This window comes from Cicer arietinum, chromosome 3 (assembly GCF_000331145.2).
Source record: "Cicer arietinum cultivar CDC Frontier isolate Library 1 chromosome 3, Cicar.CDCFrontier_v2.0, whole genome shotgun sequence".
Lineage (NCBI taxonomy): Eukaryota > Viridiplantae > Streptophyta > Magnoliopsida > Fabales > Fabaceae > Cicer > Cicer arietinum.
This window is the reverse complement of record NC_021162.2, coordinates 17,326,577-17,349,920: the sequence shown is the minus strand read 5'-3', so window position 1 is coordinate 17,349,920 and position 23,344 is coordinate 17,326,577. Positions and strand designations below refer to the sequence as shown.

At 32.9% G+C, this 23,344-nt stretch overlaps 1 protein-coding gene across 4 annotated transcripts; it reads left to right on the top strand.

Moving 5' to 3' along the window:
- Positions 1 to 10,057: 10,057 nt before the first annotated feature.
- Positions 10,058 to 19,645, top strand: LOC101495514 (uncharacterized). 4 transcript variants are annotated; one of them, XM_012713420.3, is made up of 14 exons: positions 10,070 to 10,338; positions 10,655 to 10,728; positions 13,509 to 13,586; positions 15,183 to 15,258; positions 15,467 to 15,531; positions 16,027 to 16,125; positions 17,742 to 17,831; positions 17,900 to 17,974; positions 18,057 to 18,089; positions 18,205 to 18,285; positions 18,433 to 18,486; positions 18,720 to 18,773; positions 18,862 to 18,930; positions 19,059 to 19,603. In XM_012713420.3, the coding sequence occupies exons 1-14, from the start codon at positions 10,296 to 10,298 to the stop codon at positions 19,245 to 19,247; spliced, it is 1,080 nt and encodes a 359-aa protein (XP_012568874.1). In that variant the 5' UTR covers positions 10,070 to 10,295; the 3' UTR covers positions 19,248 to 19,603.
- The last annotated feature ends 3,699 nt before the right edge of the window (positions 19,646 to 23,344 follow it).

Genomic DNA, 23,344 nt, shown 5'->3' with positions numbered 1-23,344 from the left:
CATACTTATGTTTAGATTTCTTTTCAAACATTAAAGAGTGTTTTACTATATAGTTCCCCTAAACACAAACCTTATATACCCTAAACACTAAACCTTTTTTCTTTTTTTATAAATCTTTTTAGCTGCCAGTTCCGACAAAATCCAACTACTATGGAGCTAAAGAGCATCAAAGAGACCTTAAAGGTCATTTTCTATTAAGTGATAAAAGTCAGTTCTCCTTAATCTATGATTTGTCACCTTTAAATATGATTTCAAGAATATAATTCTGGTTTCAAAATTTTAATTATTATTTATTATTTTTAAAAGTGATTTATTTTATTTAAAAACATTGGAAGACGTTGAAGCATATCATGAGGCTAAGATATGGTGATGTCATCCACTCAAAATGATTCATTCGTATGATATATGTAGGACAAATGGGAATTTGACGATTCCCACAATGTTTTGAGATTTGTTATCTCAATAGTCCTTGTGTAACAATTCAATTGATTGATTAAATGTGAATTCGAGATTTTAGGAAACTAAAAATGAGTTCATAATTATCTTTTAGGTTTATGTGAGCATTTATATTAAATAATGATGTGTTCATTCTCATGGGAGGTGAAAACTTGTTAGTTATGAAGATGTGATATGATTAATTGTGACATGCTGAATATGAAATATGATTATATGATAACATTAATTATGGCATGCTGAATGTGAAATATGAATTAAGAATGCATTTTAAATTATGCTTTATATATTATGAATTGTGTGAACATGAAGTATTTATTGTAGATTTTTTAACTAGTAATGTGAAATATGTGACTAATTAATGTTAATGATTATCATTAAGTGACAAAAAGTGATTATGTGAATTTAGTTTATGAAATAATGGTGTTTGAGTGAGAGTGCAATTATACGATGATGTAATGATACACGACTCATGTCCATGATAGATATATGAGAGTAAGAAGTAACTCAAAACAACAATTGGAGAAAAGTATAATGAGGGTTAAAACCCCAAATATGTAAACCAACAATTATGTTGAGTGATAATTTGTGACGTGAGAAAATGAGATATGTTTTAAAAGTTGAATTGTTAAGTTTAATATTGCTAATTGTATTCATTGATGTGCATGTGATTATATGTTATTGTGATACCATGTTTTGCGATAATGATGCTTAGGTAGAGATTTATTATCATGATTGACATGGTTATGTGGATAAATGAGATGAGATTTTACTAGTAGTTGAAGCATGATGTCATGATTATTTATTTAAGATAATCAAGTTTTAAATATAAAATGTCATGATTACAAGGCATTTGGAGTTAGTTCATAGAGAATTTAATCTACTTGTTGGAGATTTATTCTTGGCCTAAGGCTCTTTTGAATACTCTAAATCACTCTTTTGAATACTCTAAATCACTGGAATAGAAATTTCATATGGTCTAGATATATCCATACTCACAAGCTTGTCATTGTGGCTTGGCACAAGGTTTGTAGCGCTACATAGGCGGGTGGGCTTGGGTTGAGGTCTCTAAAATCCCTCAATAAAGCTTTGATGCTTAAGTTGTGTTGGGATATGGTCTTTTTTGGAACCAAGTTGGTTTTCCACTTATAGTTTTGATGTTAACAAAAATATTTTATGAGATCAGTAAATTTGGATTAATGACTTTATTAAGTATGAAAAAATTGAAAAAAGAAAATCAGAGGAAAGTCACCATAGATAGTGACAAGAGGATGAGATTAGAGGAACACAAAGTATACGCATCTACCTCTGAACATATGCTTCTGAAAGTAATGTTTCTGTGAAGCTTAAGAACATTGCCTCTGATGTCTAGGTATGATGTTTAGATAAGAAGTTTAGGTCTAAAGATTGCCTCTAAAGAATGGCTCTGAAACTGAGTCTGAAGATTGCCTTTGAAGACTACATTGGAAGCATGCCTCTGAAGTCGTTGCATGTCTCTGATGTGCACAAACTCAACATGCATCTAAAGAGTTCATATCAAGTTATAATTAACTCTTAAGATTTTGTTCAAATTATAAATTCAAAACTCACAATCCGTTGATCAAAATGGTACAAAACACTCTAAATGTTGTCTATGATATGCAGTCTCTAATGTTGCACTGACTCTGAAGTTTCAACAAGGTGATTTTCCCAATGCCACTAATTCTAAGTCATACAATTTTATCTCTGACTATCATTATTCAAGAAACACAACATTTCACTCCAACAAGAAGTCGATGCCTCTGATGGAAAGTCAACGGGTGAAATTGAAAGAATTAAGTATGAAAAGAATCCTTAGCCGAATCAAAAACTGGTGAAGATCCAAGAACAACTTGAATCGTTTCCATCTCAAATCAAGCAAGAGTAAGAAAAAAGATTCGTGTTTTTGAAGACAATCTAAAATAAAATTTAATTCAGATTTATAATTGAAGAAAATATTTGACCAAGTTGAAAATAAGATATGGTCAAGATTTGAAGAAGATACGATTAAGATCTTATCAACAAGAAGATTTGATCCATATTTATCACAAGAAGATATGAATTATTTACAAGAAGATTTGATCAAGGTTTATCAAAGAAGATATGAATTATTTACAAGAAGATTTAATCAAGATTTATCACAAGAAGATATGAATTATTTACAAAAATATTTGATCAATATTTGTATACAAGAAGATATGATCAAGAATTGTTTACAAGAAGAAACACTCACAAAACGATACATTTATTATTTGCAAATATATGATTTAGATTTTGCAAGGAAAAAAGAGAAACCATAACCTATTTTATAAATACATACTTGAGGCTGAAAAAGAAAATAAGAGAACTCACAAGCACACAATTTCCCAACTTATTAGAGTTCATAAGGTTAAGGTTTAGAGAAACACTTGCACAAAAGAATTATTTTCTAAGTGTTTTCTAGTGTGAAAGTCATTGTTGTAATCAACTTGCTATAAGCAAACCAATTTGTTCCAAACTCTTGTAACCCAACCCGTTAGTGGTTTTCGTGTTTCTCAAGTAATTTGTAGGTTTTCAGGTTGTGTTGAGAAGACTTGACTTGTAGAGTTAAGGTGTTTGTGTTCCATAAAAGTTTGTAGGTGTTAGGTTGTTTTGAGAAGATTGGCTTGTAGGGTCAGGTGTCATGTAATTCAATTTTTGAATTAGTGAATTAAATCCTTCTAAGTGAGGGGACTGAACGTAGCTACCAAGTTGGTGGTGAACCATGATAAATTAATGTGTCACTTTAATTTTGTAATTCTTGTTTTACTTTTGTAGCCGATCACTTAATGTAAGACCCATAATTTTAAATTCTAATTTATGTATTTGGTGTATTTTGGTATTGAACTCTGAGGCTTTTTAGCCAAGTTATTGATACTTTGTGAGTTTAATGCCCAAAAATATCTTTTGATGCCCCGATTAAAATTATTCATCGAAGAATAATTTATTTATCTTACAAAGAATTTAATTTCGGGCAGTTTTGTTAAAAATATCTCGGGTTGCTAAAAATTGTATCTACCAATTGAGTTGCGGTGAGAGTAGATATTTTTATCAAATGGTTTGAGAGATTATGGGTAATTTTGATAAATATCTAAATATTTTTAGATATTTGTTAAGTTATAGTTAATATATATAAAAATATATATATGTTTGGAGGGAAAAAGAAAGAAAGGGAAATAGAAAAGAAAGGAAAAAGGAAAAGAAAGGAAATAGAAAGGAAGGAAAAAGGAAGAAAGGAAAACAAAAAGAAAATTAATTCCTCCCAGCCTTCGCGAGAACTCTTCTTCTTCTTCTCTCTGTTCACGAAAAAAAAACCAAAACCCACGAACATAAAACCTCCATTTTTTTCTAGATCTAAGTTTCGTTTCGCAAAGAGATAGAAGGGAAAGTTGCTCATCTCCACGTTGCGGTGCTAGTGATCCATCATGGAAGCGACGATTTGAACGAAGATTTTACTGGAAATTAATTACGGTACCGTAGTCGCGTGTTAGAGCTATCGTTAAGGTAATGGCTCCTTCCAAACTTTTAGTTTGCATTTAGGGACTTATATGTGGTTAAGTGGAAGAAAAAAATTGTTAGGGTTGAAGTGTAGATTTGGGGAAAATGAATTTAATGCTTTTATAGGTGAAATTTTAGAGTTGGGTTTTTGGTGATATTGATGAGTGTTTTGTGGAAAATGAATTTAACTCATTTATGTGTGGTTTTGAGGAAATGAAATTTGATGTATTTGAGTGGTGGGTTGTGATGATTTGTGTTTGTCGTGTTTGACGTATTCATCATTAATATTATAAATTGTGAGATGTGTTTGTGTTGATTTTGTGGAAAAATGAATTGACGTGATTTGGTGTGAATTGTGAATTGAATTTGAGAATATGTCTGAGTATGCTCTGTGTGGAATTTGAAAATCATTAGAGTTAAATGAGTATTAAAAATGGGGAATCTTTTAATATCTGAATTTACTTAATGATTGTCGTGAAAATCGTTATAGTTAAATGAGTATTAAAAATGGGAAATCTTTTAATATCTGCATTTACTTAATGATTGTCGTGGATAGAGTCAAAATATGCTCATGCATTTCATAGTACATGGCGACTGGATGGGCCACGAGATGATTCCATGTGACTTGTTGGTTCATCTTATCCTTGTCGGGATTGTCGCGTTGTGTAAGGTATGTGATAGACTGCACATTTTTGGTAAATCGTGCTGACCCGTGATAGGTGGCACCTCGGTAAATAGTACTTCGGCATGTGATAGGTGGTACAATTATGATTTACGGCCCTTCGAGGAAGGTTTTGGTTTGGAATTCCGAGTCCATGCATTTTGGCATATACGCATTGCATTAGAGTGCTTGGCACACGAGTCACGTTTGATTCAAGATTATGATTGAGTGTTTGAACTCAAGTGGTTGTTGTGGTTGTGCTATAATTGCTAACTGTGAATGTTTGGGATTTGTGTGTAAGTTTGATTGATTGTAGAACCTTTTTGAAACTCAAGTTGTCATGGTGATTGTGTTATAACTGCTAAGTGTGATTGTTTGGATTTGTGTGTAAGTATTGATTGATTTTGAAACCCTTTTAAAAGCTGAATTTTGTTGTTTTTGCAGTTTTCTGATGTGTATTCGAATATAGAAGGTTGTATTCGAATACAGAAATCCTATTTTTGCTACTGACTTATGTGTAGTCGAATACAAAAGGCTGTATTCGAATACATACATGTTGTTTTTGCTGCTGACTTCTGAAACAGCCTTGTATTCGAATACAGAGATGCTGTATTCGAATACGACAGTGCAGTTTCGTTTAAAACTTCATTTTTCAACTTTGTTTATGCATGTTTGGCATATGGAAACCCTTTTAAGGTGCATGCTAAGTTGAAAGCTTATTTTGTGCATTTAAAACTTAAATGTTATGTGTTAATTGTTAATTTCAGTTGGTGACCTTTACAACTATTGTGGAAATCTGGACTTTGCCCTCATATGAGAACCAGGATCTTCCCACCAGTTAGTACCCTGTGGATGAGAACGTAGTTGAACACACCTGACTGGAGCTGTGTCAGGAGGATCTTGTGGGGCGCGTGAAGATCACACGGGATGTATAGTTTTTTGTAGAATGATCAGATTAGGTTGGCGTATAGGGACTATATGTCTTTCTTATTTGGGTTGTGTTTATTTTAATTTGGAAAACTGTATCTATACCAATATTGTCAGCTTGACATTTTATTTTGATGGGTTCCATGTACCACTCTTTGATGTGATGTGGGGAGTTAAAATTCTTGGGGCAGTGCTTTTGTGCAGGTGTCGCCGAGAATACCCCAGGGGTATGAGCTATGTCTGATAGGCCTCATAGCCCTGGTGTATTTTGATGTTTGAATACTTTTGATTTTTATTTCAAAAAACTATTTCGCTGCTTGTAAATGTTGTTGACTTTTTTCGTTGTGTTACGACTTAAATATTTATCCAAAAGTATTTCCTTCTTTATTTCTTTGTTTTTATGAATTTGTTTGGAAAAAAAATACACTCGCGCTTTTAAAAATCGGGGTGTTACACTTAACCTGATTACTATTACTTTTATTCTAAGTAAGTCACCAAACCAGAACCAGTTTTAAATAAATTAGCAAAAAGAATCCAACTTAGTCGAACACAATTCAACTCTATTTCTCGTGTTTGCACCTTCAGCCTCTACTAATAAGCATTGGGCCATCTTGCTTAAAGCTAGAATCGACAACGCTTTTAAGCTTACATATCATATTCGATCTTCCCTTTGGTCTGGATTAAGAGAGCAAACACGTTTTGTGATGAATAATTTTTGTTGAAACATTGATGATGGTAGTAAGATTAACTTTTGGACTAACATTGGGCTCTCTCATCCTATCCTATAGTGGAGATGTTTAACAATCCTTCTAATATGCACCCTCTTTTAAACACTCTTATTAAAGATTTTATCGTTAATGGTGTTTGGAGCATCACATATGGCTTCCTACAATGTTACCCTTCAATACAAGTGGAGCTATAACATACATGGATTCCTCAATTTCCAACTAATGACACTTTTTTGTGGAAACCTAGTGACTCTATAAATTTAAATATGAAAGATGTTTACTTTTTGCAGGTGAACCAGACTACTCTACTACAATACAAGCAAATTTGGAACAAAACAATTCCTCCTTCTAAATCATTCCTACTCTAGCGACTTCTTCATGGTAAGTTCCCTTGTGATGAAAATCTTAGAAAGTGTGGTTGCCAAATTGTTTGTATGTGTAGTATGTGTGGCGCTTGCTCTGAAACCATTGTGCATCTTTTCTTTTATTGTCCTATTTGGCGATGGCTTTGTGGTTACCTTGATCTTCATATATATATATATGGGACGTCTTTGTTATATATAAAGTGAATATATATATATTCCATGATCGTAGTGCTGCCACTCTGGATTTATTTTCTTTTCATATAGGTATGGTTAATGCTCTTTATGTAGAACTTTTAAGGGCTATTACGACAATTGAGATTGCATCCAAGAAAGGTTAGCCACGACTTTGGCTTGAATTTGATTAACAATTGCTTCTTTTGGCTCTCTCTAATGTGAAAATTGTGCCTAAAAAACTTCTCAATAGATGGTTGAATTGCATCTCCATCACTCATCGTATGTGTTTTCCTGAACTTTAGTGTTGATCGCCTTATTAATCATGGTACTCGTGTTGTTGGATTTAATTGGTGGAATATTATCCTTAAGTTGGTTTCCCCTGATTTCTTTCGGAATATATTAAATTGTCTTACAAAATTGATTACTCTTATGTATTGGCTATAGTTAGTTAGACTAAGGATTTTCTTGCAGTGCACTTTTGTTCATTTCTTCATAGTTTTATCCCATTAAGTTTTCTTGGGAAAAGTTTTTAACAAGGCAGTGGCCATATGTCTGCGATGTTTATTCTTGGATTTTGACCTAGTCCTCTAAAGTTTTTTGTACTTCTTTTTTCTTTATTAATTTAATCTATTTGGGTACTATGAATGATAGGTGATAGGATTGGGGTGTCAACCTAATTTGAATGTCAACTTTATCATGTGATGCCTTAACACTTTAATATTTTGTTTTAAAACAAATATTGATACTGTAATATGTGATAAATGTTATGAATAAGGAATGCTACGAAGGATGTAATAATTTAATAAGTGATTATGATTATGGTCTTGAAATAGTAATGAAAAACAATTACTTAAAATGTTGACATGAATGAACTAATGATAAATGAGCGTATCAAATGTGAACTAATGTTTATTAAGAGAAATAAAACGTTTGATATTAAATTACTGTTTACTAGGCACTCCAGTAAAACAAAAATTCAATTCAATGTTATTTATGGCCTTATAATTTTTTCCAATTCAATGCTATTTACTGTCTTGCGATTTTGTAATCACTTAGAATAAAAACTTTTTTTTTTACAATATCTCCTTCGCGTTCCTCTAATATAAACCTTTAGGTTATTTCTAACAATATAACTACAAATTTGTAGTAGTATTGTAATGTGAGTCAAAACATTATTTAGCATTAAAAGACGTGTGAGTAGTAAAAAATAGATAGCAACAATGCAATAAGGTTCATTCCAATTGGGCACCGAGAATGACAATGATAAATGTGAACTAACACTAAAGAAGATATAAAAAATTTCTTAAAGAAGAACAAAAAAATGTTTATTTTGCAGAGGAACATAAAAAGTTTCGGTAAACAAAGGAAGGATTTTTGGTAACAAAAAAGTATGACCATAAATGTAGCAATATTATAGCACATATCATTGGATTTAAAATTTTTTCGAACGAACAACCCAGTACATGAGAATAATTAAATCTAAAACGTTAATTAAATCCAATTATTATTATTATTATTATTATTAAATTATATTTTTGGTCATTTATCTTATTTATTTGTAATATTGATCTTTTACTTTTAATTTTTTTTAAGTAAATTATTTATGTCTTGAAAAACAAACTTACAACTTAACTATTCCAATCCCTTTTTACAATTTCAGTTTCAAAAAAGGTAAGTGATGTGTCACTAACATTGGTTATGACCAAATTGTAAAGGACTTAAGTTGTAAGTTTTTCAAGATGTAAATGACCTATTTGGAAGAAAAAAAAAGTAAAATATCAAAATGTTACAAATAATTAAGATGAATGACAAAAATGTAATTTGGTTTTATTATTAATAATTATCGTTTATCACAATGAAACATCTGTTCTCACTGAATTTGCTCCTTAAGTGATATTGTAAATATGTTATGAATTAATTATGATTATACTTAGGAGATATTTGAGAAGATCGTGATACTAATATGACGTTTGATATTTTTTGTACTATGTATTATGTCATTACCATGAGTTCGATGACTTCTCCCTTCATTATTTGTCTTTTATGTTGTGATGACACATATATGTCATATGTTATACGTGAAGCTTATATGAGATTAATGTTGAAGTATTTAGTTGGGAAGTCAGCGCTCTTTCAAGTGATAATAGGTTGGGAAAAATAACATTATGATTTAGTTCAAGAATTTAATTGTATTGTATTTTGAAGTCTTCCTATTTATGTATTAAGGAAAAATGAGGAATGTTTGTGTTTAAAATAATATTCAAATTATGTGATTTTACCTATTGAAGGAATTTAAAAAGTGTATAACATTTTTTTTTATGTAAATATGATATTCTAAACCTTTATGAACTAAGTTCTTGATAACTCATATTTTCTATCCACCACAAATTCAACTAATTATTGAATAAATATCAAATATAATTACGGTAGAGTTTAAAATGTCACAACATGAGTGACAAATAGGTAAAATCTACCCATCTCACCATCAACCCATCTAAGACAGATGTGGAACGAGCTAATTTAAGTAAATGGATTGAAATTTACACTTCGTTCGACCTATCGATAGATCGACTCTTCAGCAACATAAAAATTAAAATAAATTATATATATAAACTTTTAGGTAAGTTAATCATATCAAAATAAAAAATAAAAAACTTTAAAATTAATCTATTAAAATTCAACATAATAAAGTTATACTACACAAGTACTAAAATTCTAAATTCATTAGGTTGTACTTAAAAATTATGCTATTATTTGAAGAAAAAATAACCGAGTTTGAATAAAAAATACTAAAAAAAGAAAAAGATATTTTAAATGGGTCCTTACAATCCCAATTTGTCTCACATAAAATAGGTAATTTATTAAAAAAATACACCTAAAATCTTTTAAATTAAACTCATTCTTTAAATTTATTTTATACAGATTTGATTATTTAAATTATATTACATTAAATTAAAATTCTTAGTCCAACAGATTCAATTTTTTTAAAAAAATTCTTACATAACTGTAATATCACAAATTCAAATTCAAGATATAATATCAACCCTTGAACTAGGATATAGTACAACTCAACCTTATTTTTAACCACTATAAGGGAGTATTTTGGTTTTTTCTTTTTTCATATTTTTATACAAAATTTTCGGAGTATTTTGTTAGTTTAAGCTAAAAGAAAAAAGAATATACTATAAATATACCATTATTTAATTTAATTGGATTAATTAGCTACTAGGGCGGAACGAAGAAAAACGGAGTAGAGCGAAGCGAAAGCCTCCACAAGGGTTTCTTTCTCCTACTTTTCTTGGTGATTCATTCTCACTAACTAACCACCGTCGTAACATACATAACAACCACACAATCGCTCATCGCCGAAACCCTCAAACGCCACCGTTTCATCGTTAAATGCTTTTCAACACTGTGTTTCTCTAGTTGCAGAGGTTCACTGGCCACACACCAATGGCTCTATCACTCGGAAAAATCACCATTCTCCTTGGTGCAGGTATATACACTCTTTTTCACCTCCGATTTTTCTTCATTCAATTTTTTCCTCGTTTCCTCGTTTTAGCGTATGAATTAGAAAAATAAATTGAAATCTAGGTTATTATATTGTATTGCATTTGATATTATGAATTATTTGTCATATTTAATAATCTAGGTTATTATTATTGTGTTGCATTTTATGTTATGAATTATTTGTCATATTTAATCTAGGTTATTATATAATTGTGTTATATTTGATGTTATGAATTATTTGTTATATTTTGTTAGAAAAAGGAATCAAAATGTATAGCTGAAATTTCGTTTGTGTTTTTTAGGTTTTGTTGGTTCAGTAATGGCGAAAGAAGGAGGATTGCCAGATGTATCTGGTCTAGTATCTGGGGCTTTTAAGGTTAGTTTTTATATTGTTGAAGGGTGTGTTCGTGTGAATCTATTAAGCTGATTATATAGATTGATGATTTGATAGATGTGGTTTTATTTTTTTTTCTTCAAATTTCTCTTTCCTGTTCAATTTGTCCAATATAGGCTATAGTGTAGTGGAATTTGAACAATTTTCTATTGTTCGGCGATACACTATTTAGTACAATTTACATAGTGTTTTCAAATAGCGGCTTTAGCTGTGTAGACTGTAGAGTAGCGGAATTTTAACAAACTGCTATTTTCCACAATTTGTGGTTGTCAACACCACTGATTCCGTTCACCTATGTGATATAGCCATAGGAATATGTCCTCTTTTTTCCTTTGTGAAATGTTATTAGTAATTTATCCTTTTTTGCTGTTCAAAGTTGTGTGGTTAAGATGCTGATTAGAATAATAGAAGTTATGTTCAAAGCAATATTGTCATATAGCGGCCATAGTATCGCTATAACAAATAGCTATTGTTCTATGATATGATATTTAGTACAAAGTGCTGTGAAATAGCTGCTATAGTAGCTCTATAGCGCTGTACTGTAGCGGAATTTGAAAAAAATCCTATTTACTATGATTTGCAATTGGCAACACTGGTTCAAAGCAGTGTGATTAAGATGTTGATGAAAATATTAGACGTTAAGTCCAAAGAAATCTAGTCTGTAGCTCTTTTAAATGGGTACGAGTGCCAGTGAGAGTACAGGTACAACTGTACAAGGTACAATGGAAGTTTTGAAGTTCTAAATCTGAGGCGTGGGTACGGGAGGATAAATCATATAACAATATACCACAAAAAGTATTAAAATCATATCATAAAATAAATAACATTTTTCATAATGTCCTAACTCCTGTAAGCTAAAATAAAGGAAACTTAGTCTGTAGGTGGGGGAACTCTTCAACTTGAACTTTATTTGGCTAGTACAACTTAATGAATTGAGAAGGAATGTTTCTTTTTCATCTTTCTGTTGGCACTTGAACATAGGCAGAGAAGCTGGACTTTAGAAAAGGGGAAATGTTGAAGGAAATGGTTATCTTGGAAATCAATTTTATTTTTGTAAAGAAAACGTCTAGCCTGTGAAAAACAGACCAGATGTAATATCAATAAATAGCTATTGCACTCTTTGCTTAATCACCAGTTCATGACTTTTCTATTTGTTTAATTCTTTATGACCATTATAACTTATTAAGATACACAGGATGCTAAGGGAAGTTTTCATCTCTAAACAATTGCTTGTATCTCCCGATTTTTTATATTGTTTCCTGGAGAAGTTAAGAACTCTGCCTGTGTCTGTACTTAGGGATGGGAATGGTTTAAGCTTTCCACTACCTATTTGAGCTTAACTTGTCAATCGCTTGATCTAACTATCTTGTTGAGAACTCAGGTGTGATTATATAAATGAATGAGATAAGCTCAAGTTTTACAGGGCTTGCTGTTAAAAGCTCACAAATAGCTTGTGTGTGTGTGTGTATGTAGTTGTGTAATCAAATAGTGTGCATCTTAAAGGAATTAAAGGCGAATGATGAATATTTGTTTAGTTTTAATTTTACCATGTTCATCGTGGCAATATGCTGAACTTTATGATGGCAACAAAGTCTTTTGGAATTTCGTTTTGCGATGTAAAAACTATGTGTTCTTTATTTAATACATTATGAATACAAAATATTACAATTTCTGTTTCCACTTCATATTCCAGTATAAAGCTGACTACTAAATACTGAATTAATACAAAGTCAAGCCACCAACAAGTTAAGTAAGTAAGCTCAAGCTTTATGTTTTTTATACAAGCCAAATACAGCTTTAAGAGTGCTGAGGTGGATGAGTAAAAAGGTAGTAATATGAACTAAAAGTATTATAGAAATATTTGGAGTAGCATCTATTCGGGAGAAGATTTTGGAACTTGCATAAGGCTAGGTAGTTAATCCCAGCGTTTTCCGGCGAGATTCTGCTATCCTGATGTTTAATCCTAGCGAGATTATGATATTATTTCTTCCTTCTTTGTTTTATTATTTCAACTTTCACCTAGGAAGAAGAATATACTAATGAAGATGATGCTTATCTTTGATTCCTATGTTAGAACATGCATTTGAGTTTTAATATTTAGTTATTTTATTACTGTGTTAAAGACTTCAATATGCATCATCTTTATTTCCTTGACTTTTCTTGGTATTTCAATGTATGTTTTGACTAAGAGTAAGACTTGTGGATTTTTGTTACTAATTATGAATGTTTCAGAGTTTGAGTTATTTGTTAATTTTGCATTAAATATAGGTTTATATAGTATTATTCATGTAATTTGTCCAAAAAATAACAGTTATCCCGCTATCCCACTTTTTGAGTTGGCCGCGACTATCTGGGATTAACTACCTAGGCATAAGATGGTTTGGTCAACGAGAAAAGTAAACCAAAAGAAACGTATGGTTGAAATTTTAATTAAAACTAGATGCAGACTTATAAAAATATTAGGAGAAAGAAAGAAACTTACAAAAAGAAATTGTTATAAATAGTTTTCTAAAACTGTTGTTTTGGTAGAATCCGACAATGTCGGCTGATTCATTCAATGCGCATCTGATTCCGTCCCTTCAATTTATGTCTTATCTCAAAAACCTCAAGTTTAACAATATTGATGGTGTTATTGTTGTTATTATTATTATTTTTGTTAGGTTCAAATTTGATTTATATTGTGAGAATGGGGTGGTTGTCATTTATTGCTGGTAATTAATGTTGCAGGCTCTATACTGATTCTAGACTTTCTCTTTGGCTAGGTTGTTTTAAGGCAACTTAAAAGCAATGATCCTACTCCAACTGTTAAAAAGCCACATAATGATGCTTTGATTGATCAGGTCTGTATGTTTTTCATTATTGATTATTGATTAGATTTAACTTTAGTTATGAAAAATTCTTAGTATGGTTAAGTCGAGTCTCACGCAACCTGCCTTACATTATTTCAGAGAATTTTAAATGTGACTTGACTTCTACTTGTCTTTTTCATTTAGTTGTATTTTGAACATTTATTCTATATACTTACTGATGCACCTAATGTGTGTGCTAAACTAAACAGTTTCATTTGAATATTTCAAAAATAGTAATAGGTCAAATGTACTATGTGTATCTATACAAATTCTTGATTCTTCAATTACAACATTTTCAAGTGAGTACTCACTCACCTATGATTTTCCAAAACTTAGTCTCTATGAAGTCAGTAGAAGCCGCAGTCGTGGCGTCGCGGAGGTTCGACGCTACGCAAAATGCTGTGGCGGAGCAGATCAGTGTAGCGGCTGTAGCGCTGCTCGTGGCGGCAAAATCGCGGAGGAATGGCAGAGGAAACATGGGAAAGATGGCCGCAACAGTGAAGATAGGAGAAAAAAACATAAAGGCCCTCGTTTTTTATCACAAAAAGACTAAAAGCCCCTCATTTTTATTACCAATAGACAAAAAGGCCCTCATATTTATCGTGAAAAGACAGAAAGCACCCTCATTTATTCTCTGAAAAGACAAAATAGCCCTTGCATTTTATTCTTTTTGAACCAATTAGGGTTTTTTCCTTTATCGATCTCTTTAGTTCTTCTCATTCACGACCTCTCATCTTCTCTGCATGGCTGCAACCTTCATCGCCTCTCCTCTCTGCAACTTTTCCTGCCATGTGACTCCGGCACAACTATGGACGACTCCGGTGCAACCTTCACTTCCCTGTTCTCTGCACCACCAAACCTGTTTTTCTCAACCCCGGACTTGAGCATAGCGGCCATACCGCTACGTGCTACACCGCAATAGCGTTTTGGGGGTCGTCTGCTATGCTACGCTATCCCCCATTGACTACATAGCTTGGTCTAAGTCAAAACATAGAGCATCATTTAAAGTAGTGCTGTCAATAGAACGCTACAGCAGTTGGTAAGTAGCCCCTAGCTGCTTTGGGACATGCAGTAGCAGAGCACTGCAGTTTAGTTAACGGATTTAGCAACCGCTATTGCGCCAAACCAGAATGCAATAAGAATAGAAATTTCAAAAAACCCTTAAAGTTTAAACATTATGGCTTTTAGGTTATTGTATTTTAGGGAACTTGCAATTAAAAAACACGAGAATAGCGTTTGGGCTTCTCCTCTCTCACTTTGTCTCACTCCTGCTGTCATTTTTCACCATGTCGCTGCCATTCACAGCTAGTTGTTAAGTTGGCATGTATATGGTATAAATATAAATTGTAAAAATTCTAATTACCTGACATTCTTCTATCTTGCTATAGCTGCATTTTTTTTTCTCACATTCAATAAATGGAGTAAAACCATGACTAATTTCATAGTTTATACTGAAAGTTTAAAGTTTCATTTGGTCACCAATACTAATTTCATAGTTTATACTGAAAGTTTAAAGTTTCATTTGGTCACCAATACTAATTGTAATATAGTGTAATTGAAAATGCCACTTAAACTTGTGATCTACAGGTTAATAGCCTTCGGCAGGAACTACAAAATCTTGCTAGGGAGAGATCAATCACTATTGTAAATGCAAGTGGAACAGGTTCTGCTTATCTACTCCCACTCCCACATTATAGGGGCCTTTTATTATTCTTCAGGAAATCAATCAGCGCTTACATGTTGATTTACTGACTTTGCAATCACTTGCTTTAATTGTTGTTTGTGTGAATGTGTCTATATTTTGTCTAAATTAACCGAATTTTACTTCTGATTTTTATGTTATTTTTTTGACTTGCTTTGACAATGTACAGGAGGAAGAAAGTATGTAACAGGGGTCGTTATTGTTGTGGTAGCATATGGATACATTAGGTGGAAGGTAGTGCTTTCTCTTCTATGAATTGTTCATTTGAGTAACAAGATGCTGTAGCCATGCATTCTTGTAGGAAGTTTGTGTGGCCAAAGCCCAGAATTTGAATTCAAATGTTGGTGTTTTTCATAGCGCTATGTGCTATAAATCTCATGATCAATTTGTATATGAATGTTAATTAAATCTTTGAAGATATCTAAACTTTTTTCCATGCGTTTCTCTTTCAAGTGTATTGACTACTGAGATTTGTTCAACTGGGACTTGTGGCTGTTTGGGTTGTTGAATGTTCTATCTGGTTGGATAATATTTAGTTGGCACTAATCAGGGAATGTGTTTGTGGATAAACCTTATATGCTAAAAAATAACTCTTAAAACTATGGTATAAGATTAACAAAGTTATTGGTGTAATATTGCAAGTTATGTCTATTATTGACGATAAATTCTTTAAAGCTTGCCCCCTCCCTTTTAAGATGTTTGAGTTTTACTGCCTTTGTATATTCACAGGGATGGATTCCTAATATGATGTTTGCTACAAGACGTAGTCTATCCGATGCATGTAAATCTATAGGTATTCAGATGGGGAAGGTTTATGAAGCAATTGAGGTAATTTTCTTTTATTGTTGTATGATATGTTTTTCTTAGATTGTGATAAAACCCACACATTTTGTCTTATTGTTGACCTTAAATGATAGATTTTTATTAGCTAGGATATATAGATATTTATCGAAGAGTTTAATGGGTGTACACGGTAAGCATACAGTAGCTTTACATTGACATCCAATAAGAGTTCTTGTTTTGGCCACTTCATATCAGTATTTTGAAATTTTAAAATTAAAAAATCGACAGAGAATCCTTATGACGTCATTCAACCCTGTTGGTTGTCAAACTCGGTTCATCTTTGCCCTGCAATACTAACAACCTCTCCTTCTCATGTGCGTGTTCCTCAACCCAAAATCCCTTGTTATTGTGAAGGTCACTGTGCAGTTTTCTCTTACCCACGTGACAGAACGTAGCCAACCATCATTTTAGAATACCAAGCTCGCCAATACTAACACTCTTCCCAACTGTCCTACTCTGCCCACGTTACCACCACGGGTTCTGAAAATGAGTTTTGCTTCAAGAGAAATTACTATTAAAATTCCCGTTTATCCCAAATCTCAAATTTCCACACCTCCAGCGGTGAAGTTATACCCCTCTAGCTCTTTACTTTTTTCATGTCCAACATCTTTTATGGACCAGATTGGGATTTGGGGGAGATATGGGTACTGGTAATTTTTCTAGATTTTTTTTATTTGGGATTTGAAGATAGAAGAATCGATTATGTGCTGAGTTGAAGATGAAGATGAAGAGGGAAGAAGATGAAGATTGTTAGGGTTCTTAATTTTTAAGTGAAAAAATGGAATAAAAAAACCTTTTTAAAAAAGGTAACATTGTGCACATTTTAAAAGATAAAAGACCTAAATAAAAAAAAGATACAGTACTGTACTGTTACAAATAATAAGACAAAGGACCAGTAGAAACATTTGAAGCCTGCCATGATAATATGAATTTTTTAATGAGTGAGGTTGGTAGTAGTCTATTGAACTCTAATTTGATATACAGAGAAGAATAGCCAGTTGACTAAACTGATTTTCTTTTTTATTATCACTCTCAATTGACTTCCATCTTGATTTATCTGTCAAGCTTCTGTGTAATCTTTACTTGAATATTTTCTGTTAGTGTTAATTGCTTCACTTGCATTTTCATTTACATCATGGTATAAAAATTAATTTTGAAAAGAGCTTTGTGCACTCAATAATAGTTGTTTTTTTAACTCTACATTCTGCTCAATTTACTTTTCTTGAGAGTCTCTCGTTAGATGAGATATGGGTTGAAAATGTGTTTATAAGTGAGTGACATTCCCCACTTTACAAGTCGAATTTTAGAGTTGAGGCAGACCTAGGTCCAAATTCTAAGATGGTACCAACAGAGCTATCGAAGATCTGTTGGACAATCTAGATATTCATGCATGAGAGGATGTGTATTAGTCCTACATTGGATGAGATATAACCTGAAAATGGTGTTTACATGTGGGAGACATGCCCTATTTTACAAGCCGGTTTCATAGGATTGAGTTCAGCCCAACCCTACCCAAATTCCAAAACTCACGTTATCAATACTTTGAGAACAAAGTGACTACTTGTTCTACCTAGTGATTTACTTTTCTGTGATGATTTCAGGATGCCAAGAAGAAGATATCTGGTAGAGTGGACAATCTGGATGAAAAAATAGATGAATGTGCAGCCATTGCAGAAAATGTCCAAAAAGATGTGAGTAAAAAAGTTAGGAAGCATTTTTTTTTCTTTGCTGTTCAACAGTAAAATAACTTCTGTTACAGATCCCTGAAATACAGCACGACACAGGATTAATGAACCGAGATGTCCAGGGTTTTCAAGTTGCACTCCTTAATCTTGTAAGTCAATTGCACGAATTCAGTTATTTTTTTGAAAAATTTGTTGGGCGTCTAACTTAAGCTTGATTGATTTGTTTTTCAGCGATATAAACTCGAAGAAATAGAAAAGAATCAGGTATAATCAATTAAATTCTAGTCATTACATTATTTAAACTTAATTGTAATCCTTTTTGTTTTTTGAGAGGTTCAATATTGTTTATAGCTATTGTTTACTTTTTCTTGCTGCTTAGGTGGACACAATTGAAAGAGTGGGAGCAATAGTTGAAATTACCTATGAAATTCAGAATGGCAGCATTGCGGAGTATATTGAGGCATGCATCCATATATTTCATTACAAATGGTTTTTTGTTTAGTCTGGCTTGGCTTCATTATTCGAATATCTAATCAGGTCTTCTTTTTATCATGTTCTTTTCTATTTATTTGCTATTTTATTTGTAATATATTTTAAAATTATGTAGGGATCTTCATCCAACAGAGCCATTGAGCTACCTCCAGTTACACCCTCTTCCAGGGTAAGCGTTTTCTATTTGCAGGCTATTTTTTGCCCTTTTTATAAAACTGTTATTATACATCAACATGATATGAAATTTTTAAGTTTAGCAGTATATTTTGTTGATGGGTCAAGTAGGTTTTGTATTTAACTATATGCTAAAGAATGATTACTCAGTCTTTAAGTTTGACTTTATATTTCAGTCCTCTTTCCATCTTTGGTTTTCATCCCTATGTTAAATTCTTAATTATACAGGCTGCTCCTTCCTGGCCATCTCTTGAACAGCCATCTCTTACCCCATTATCTAGGGTCACATTCAATTGAAAGCTTTTGCTGCATCCTTGCCATTGTGCTTCGATTATTAGTTTCTAATTGCTATCATTCGTTCTGTTGTCAGATCGCATCCTTGCCTCCAACTAGGCCAGCTGATCCACAGTCTCCATCAAATACGGTTGAATCTTACCAGGTTTGCAATATTTTTTGATTTACTTGATTCAGATAATTTACTGAAGATGCCTATAAAGAGAGTAGTATTTTGTGATCAAGCGTCTATTTTATAATCATTGATAACTTGCCCGTCATTCTTTTCAGCAGAGTAGTCAAATATCCGAGATAAATTTGCCCAGTAGTAGTGTAGGTCCGATGAAAACTCCTATAGAAAATAAGACCAATGGATCTAGCTCTGGCGGCTTCTTTGGGCTAAATTTATCAAGCGTCTATACTCTAACAAGAACTCGCAGCGCGACAAACGCAGTACTACAACAAACTCGTCCAAGTAGTTGATAACAGTACCAGCCCTGATAAATATATTTTTTTTGTTGGTCTCCAGTAAATTATAGATGATTGGATATTTTGAGGGGGATGGTGTATACCACCGGTAAGGAGGTGGCTGTTTAGCGATTGTATGCACCATCGATTACAGGTATGCCAAAGCCAGTCTTGTTAGATAAACGACTGAGCAGTGAATTTTGCAGAGATGCTGTTTCTCGGTTTCCTTAGATTATTATTACTAAAATAAGAGTTTATTTTCTCCAATATTTAACTAAGAAAGCCAGAAAAGTTTAATTTTTGTGAACTCTTAGTCTCCATATTATTTTGAGATTGAAATACAAAATCTTGTTAAGAATTTTAGTAGAAAATATTGGATCGTAGTTAATAGATAGTATGGTTTGTATTGAGAATCTCCCAAAATTATGTTTTCTTTAAAAGTTACCATTTGTAGCTTTGGTTAAACCATAAGATGATCGCCACCATAAACATGCCCTTCCTTTGGTTTCATGGCAGAAAAAGGTTGACACTAGCCAATAGAGGGCCTGAACTTTGATAAACATGATCGTTTAATAAGGGGATTTATTTGAACATTGCGACTCTATTTTCAGATCAACTCTATCAACGCACTGTGTTTCTTTTTTATCCTCAATTTATTAATGTGATAGGATGAATTAATGACAGATAAATCAACGAATGATAGTATATTTTATTGATAATAAAAGAGAAATTGAGCAACCGAAACAAGTCTTTCTTTTATTCCTGAGAGTTTTGCTCACTCAAACAAGAGAGACTTCTGCCCTGTGTACTAGATGGGGATTTGTGTTTTTCCCCTCTCACTTGCTAGCAAGCTTTAGATTGATGTGTGCTTCTACATAATTTTGCACATGTGGCCTCAACTTGAGGAAGACCCACTCCAATTGTAAAACACATTCTTTCTTTTCAGCTTGGTCCTTCATGCGTCCACGAGCTCGACCAAGATGGTACTTCAACTGTCTTAAAGCCTCGTCACGATCAATTAGTTCCATAATCTTTGATGAATTCACATCAGTAGCCCCGTAAGCCCCAAGAAACCCTGCACTCATTTCACATTCATCGGAGTGGGCCATCGTAAAACACTCAACACCTTAGTAGGATCCATTGCCACTTCTTCTCTAGAGATGATATCCACCAAATATTCAACACTAGCCTTCGCAAAATTGCATTTTTTTCCTATTAACCACCCGACCTTGCTACTATAGAATATCCAGTACAAAGGATACATGATCGAGATGGCCTTCCAGCCTCGGGTTGTACACTAGTATGTCAAAAACATATCAACACATATTTTCTTAAAAGACCTTTAAAAATGTCATTCATTAGAGCTTGAAACGTCGATGGTTTATTTATCAATCTGAATGGCATTATGAGATATTCGTAATTTTCTTCATGAGTGCGGGACATATTTTTTCACATTCTTAGTCTTAACTCTAACCTGATGGTATCCCGATTTGAGGTCTAATTTTGAGAAATAACGAACAATGTATAATTCATCTAAAAGTTCATCAATCTCCGAAATATGAAACTTATATGAAACAATTACCTTGTAAAGAGCACGATAATTTACACAACTTCCACAACCCATCTTTTTTCTTCACGAGTGTCATTGGACTAGACACTTTAGTTAGGCCAAATGACTCTAGACTGCAACAATTCTCTTACTTAATTCTTTATTTCATTCTTGTGGTGGTAAGAATACCAAACATTAATAAGACCAACTCTCTAGAATGCTCATGACCATTTGGTTCCCTTTGTGCTCTTGTAGACAAAAACAATCCTCTGTACCATAGTTTGGGTCTTCCCAACAAACTTTGTAAGGCTAATTGGTCTTTATGTTCACTACATTCCCCATGCAACTATACCTATTGAGAAACAATGGGGAAACACAATACCTTTTGTGCGCAATCGACCCATATGTCTGTTATGGAAGCTAACCAAGACATTCTTAAGACAATGTCAATGCCATCCAAATCGAACAACCAAGCATCAATGGTAGATGTCACGTTCCCCAGATGCTACACCAATTTCCTGCAAACAGCTTCTACCATCACTTTTAACCAATCCCCTAACTTGACATTGAGGGGAATAGTTTTTTCAATTGGCCATCCCATCGATCTCACCAACTTGTGTGAGATGAAATTATGCGTCGCACCTCTGTCTACCAACACCAACAATGGTACTCCTTGCACTTGACCTTTTAACTTGATGGTGTGCACATTTCGTAACTCCCTAGAACTCAAATCATCAATCCGAGCCAAACTCATAACGCTGAGTTCGACTCCATCTTCATATTCCTCCTCTATATCAGTTGGAAAAACATGCATCATGTCGTTGTCCTCCATCACCATTGCATAAAGCTGCAATTTGGGCACTGCTGACGAGGATGATAAATGCCACTGCTTTTGAAACACAGGTTTTTCTATCGTGTTATGCAATCTCTTGGGCTCAGAGTTGATAGATCCCACAATCAAGGGGAACATATCGTCGTTAGTCTTGACATGTCTCAAGCTTTTGATTCAATCTATTTCCTTATTTCTCTCTACTGTCTTTGGAGCCCTTGACTACGACCCAATTACTATTCGTGCTTGTCTTCCCTTATACATCAACGAAGAAAGTTGTTCAAACACACGCCCATCACCGAGACCAATGTACCTCTCCAACAATGCATCTTTGAAAACTACCTAGGTCAAATTAGTCGCGTCCTCAACAAGCACTTTGAAAAAATGAATGGTATATCCTTCCATACATAATTGAGCCAAACTAACCTGGATCTTATGATTGTATCTTGCACTCGAAGATAGACCTCCGCTCGAGCAATTCAATTGTCATCAGTGAACATTGGGAGTTAAATCTTTTTCACCGATTGACGGAATTCATCAAGCTTATCTTCTTGCAGCTTCTTGATTTGCTCGTTGTCAGTGTAATTCGAGTTTCCATCACTCATCCGTTTTACATAATCAACCATGTCTTAACTCTGAGTGATTAGAAAGATAAGCCTATCTTGATCTATTGTAGCTTGTGCTCGCATCTCATCAATTGAGACCTCGAAGGTTGACATTCAATTCTCCAATGGATTAACCATGTTTTCCATATTATTCTTCTTTGGCGGCATTCACAAAAATGTCGTTTACCCACTGGTTTGTGATGTATTTGGCATGTCAGACTAAATTGGTAGGTCCTTGATTTATAAATGTGATAGTAAAAATTAATGAGATATTAATCAATAAATGATAATGTATTTTATTGATGATGAAAGGAAAATTAAGCAAAGAAAACAAACCTTTATTTTACTCTTGAGAGTTACGCTCCCTCAAATCATATAAAATCTACCCTCTATTAATAGAATATGCTATATTCCTCTCTCCTTGCCATACTATCCCCTATATACGGAATAAAGACTCATGTTTTTACCTCACACCTGGCAGATCACCTTTCTTAGATTTTCTAACATACACTCTTCATACCACAGGTGCACCATGTGTCTCACTAAATACGTCATCAAATCTCTTTTTGTCCCCATCAACACTTTAGTTCTTTTGTCATGTAGTTTAATTTTCAACATAAGTCTAATGTTAGAATTTTTAATTTGCTTTTAATTATTATTTAAAAACATTAAAGAGATATCCATTATTATTTTAAGCGCTTGTTTGGTGGTTAGAAAATGAGAAGGATGGATGAAATAACAAAATTGGATAAAAACAAAATATTTAAGATTTTATGTCCTATTTTTAAATAGAGTAGATAGTTATGGAAAAAACTTTAGGTGCTTTCTGTGTTGATCTTAACACAGAATATATATATATAATAAACTTCGAGAAAAGTATGGATTTGAAAAAAATCACAGGTGGTTATGCTAAGAACAGTATGAACAAAAATTATGATAATGGATTAGTCTTTTTTAAAGTGAACAACTCTTCATTAAAGTGGACAATTCACTGCAAAAATTAAAGTGGATAATATCAACTATTAATTTATTTACTTTATTTAATTTACACTTTAAATGAGTCAATTTCTAAGAAATGCATTTAAGTTTTTTTCATAATGATATATAAATTACATTCAAATGAAATATA

Excerpts from the sequence above, each read along its gene's own strand:
- LOC101495514 (XM_012713419.3), top strand. The coding sequence starts at position 10,296 with ATGGCTCTATCACTCGGAAAAATCACCATTCTCCTTGGTGCAG. Across the intron at positions 18,090-18,204 it reads AAGAAATAGAAAAGAATCAG|GTGGACACAATTGAAAGAGT; the intron begins GTATAATCAATT and ends CTTGCTGCTTAG. Across the intron at positions 18,487-18,719 it reads CAGTTACACCCTCTTCCAGG|GCTGCTCCTTCCTGGCCATC; the intron begins GTAAGCGTTTTC and ends TTAATTATACAG.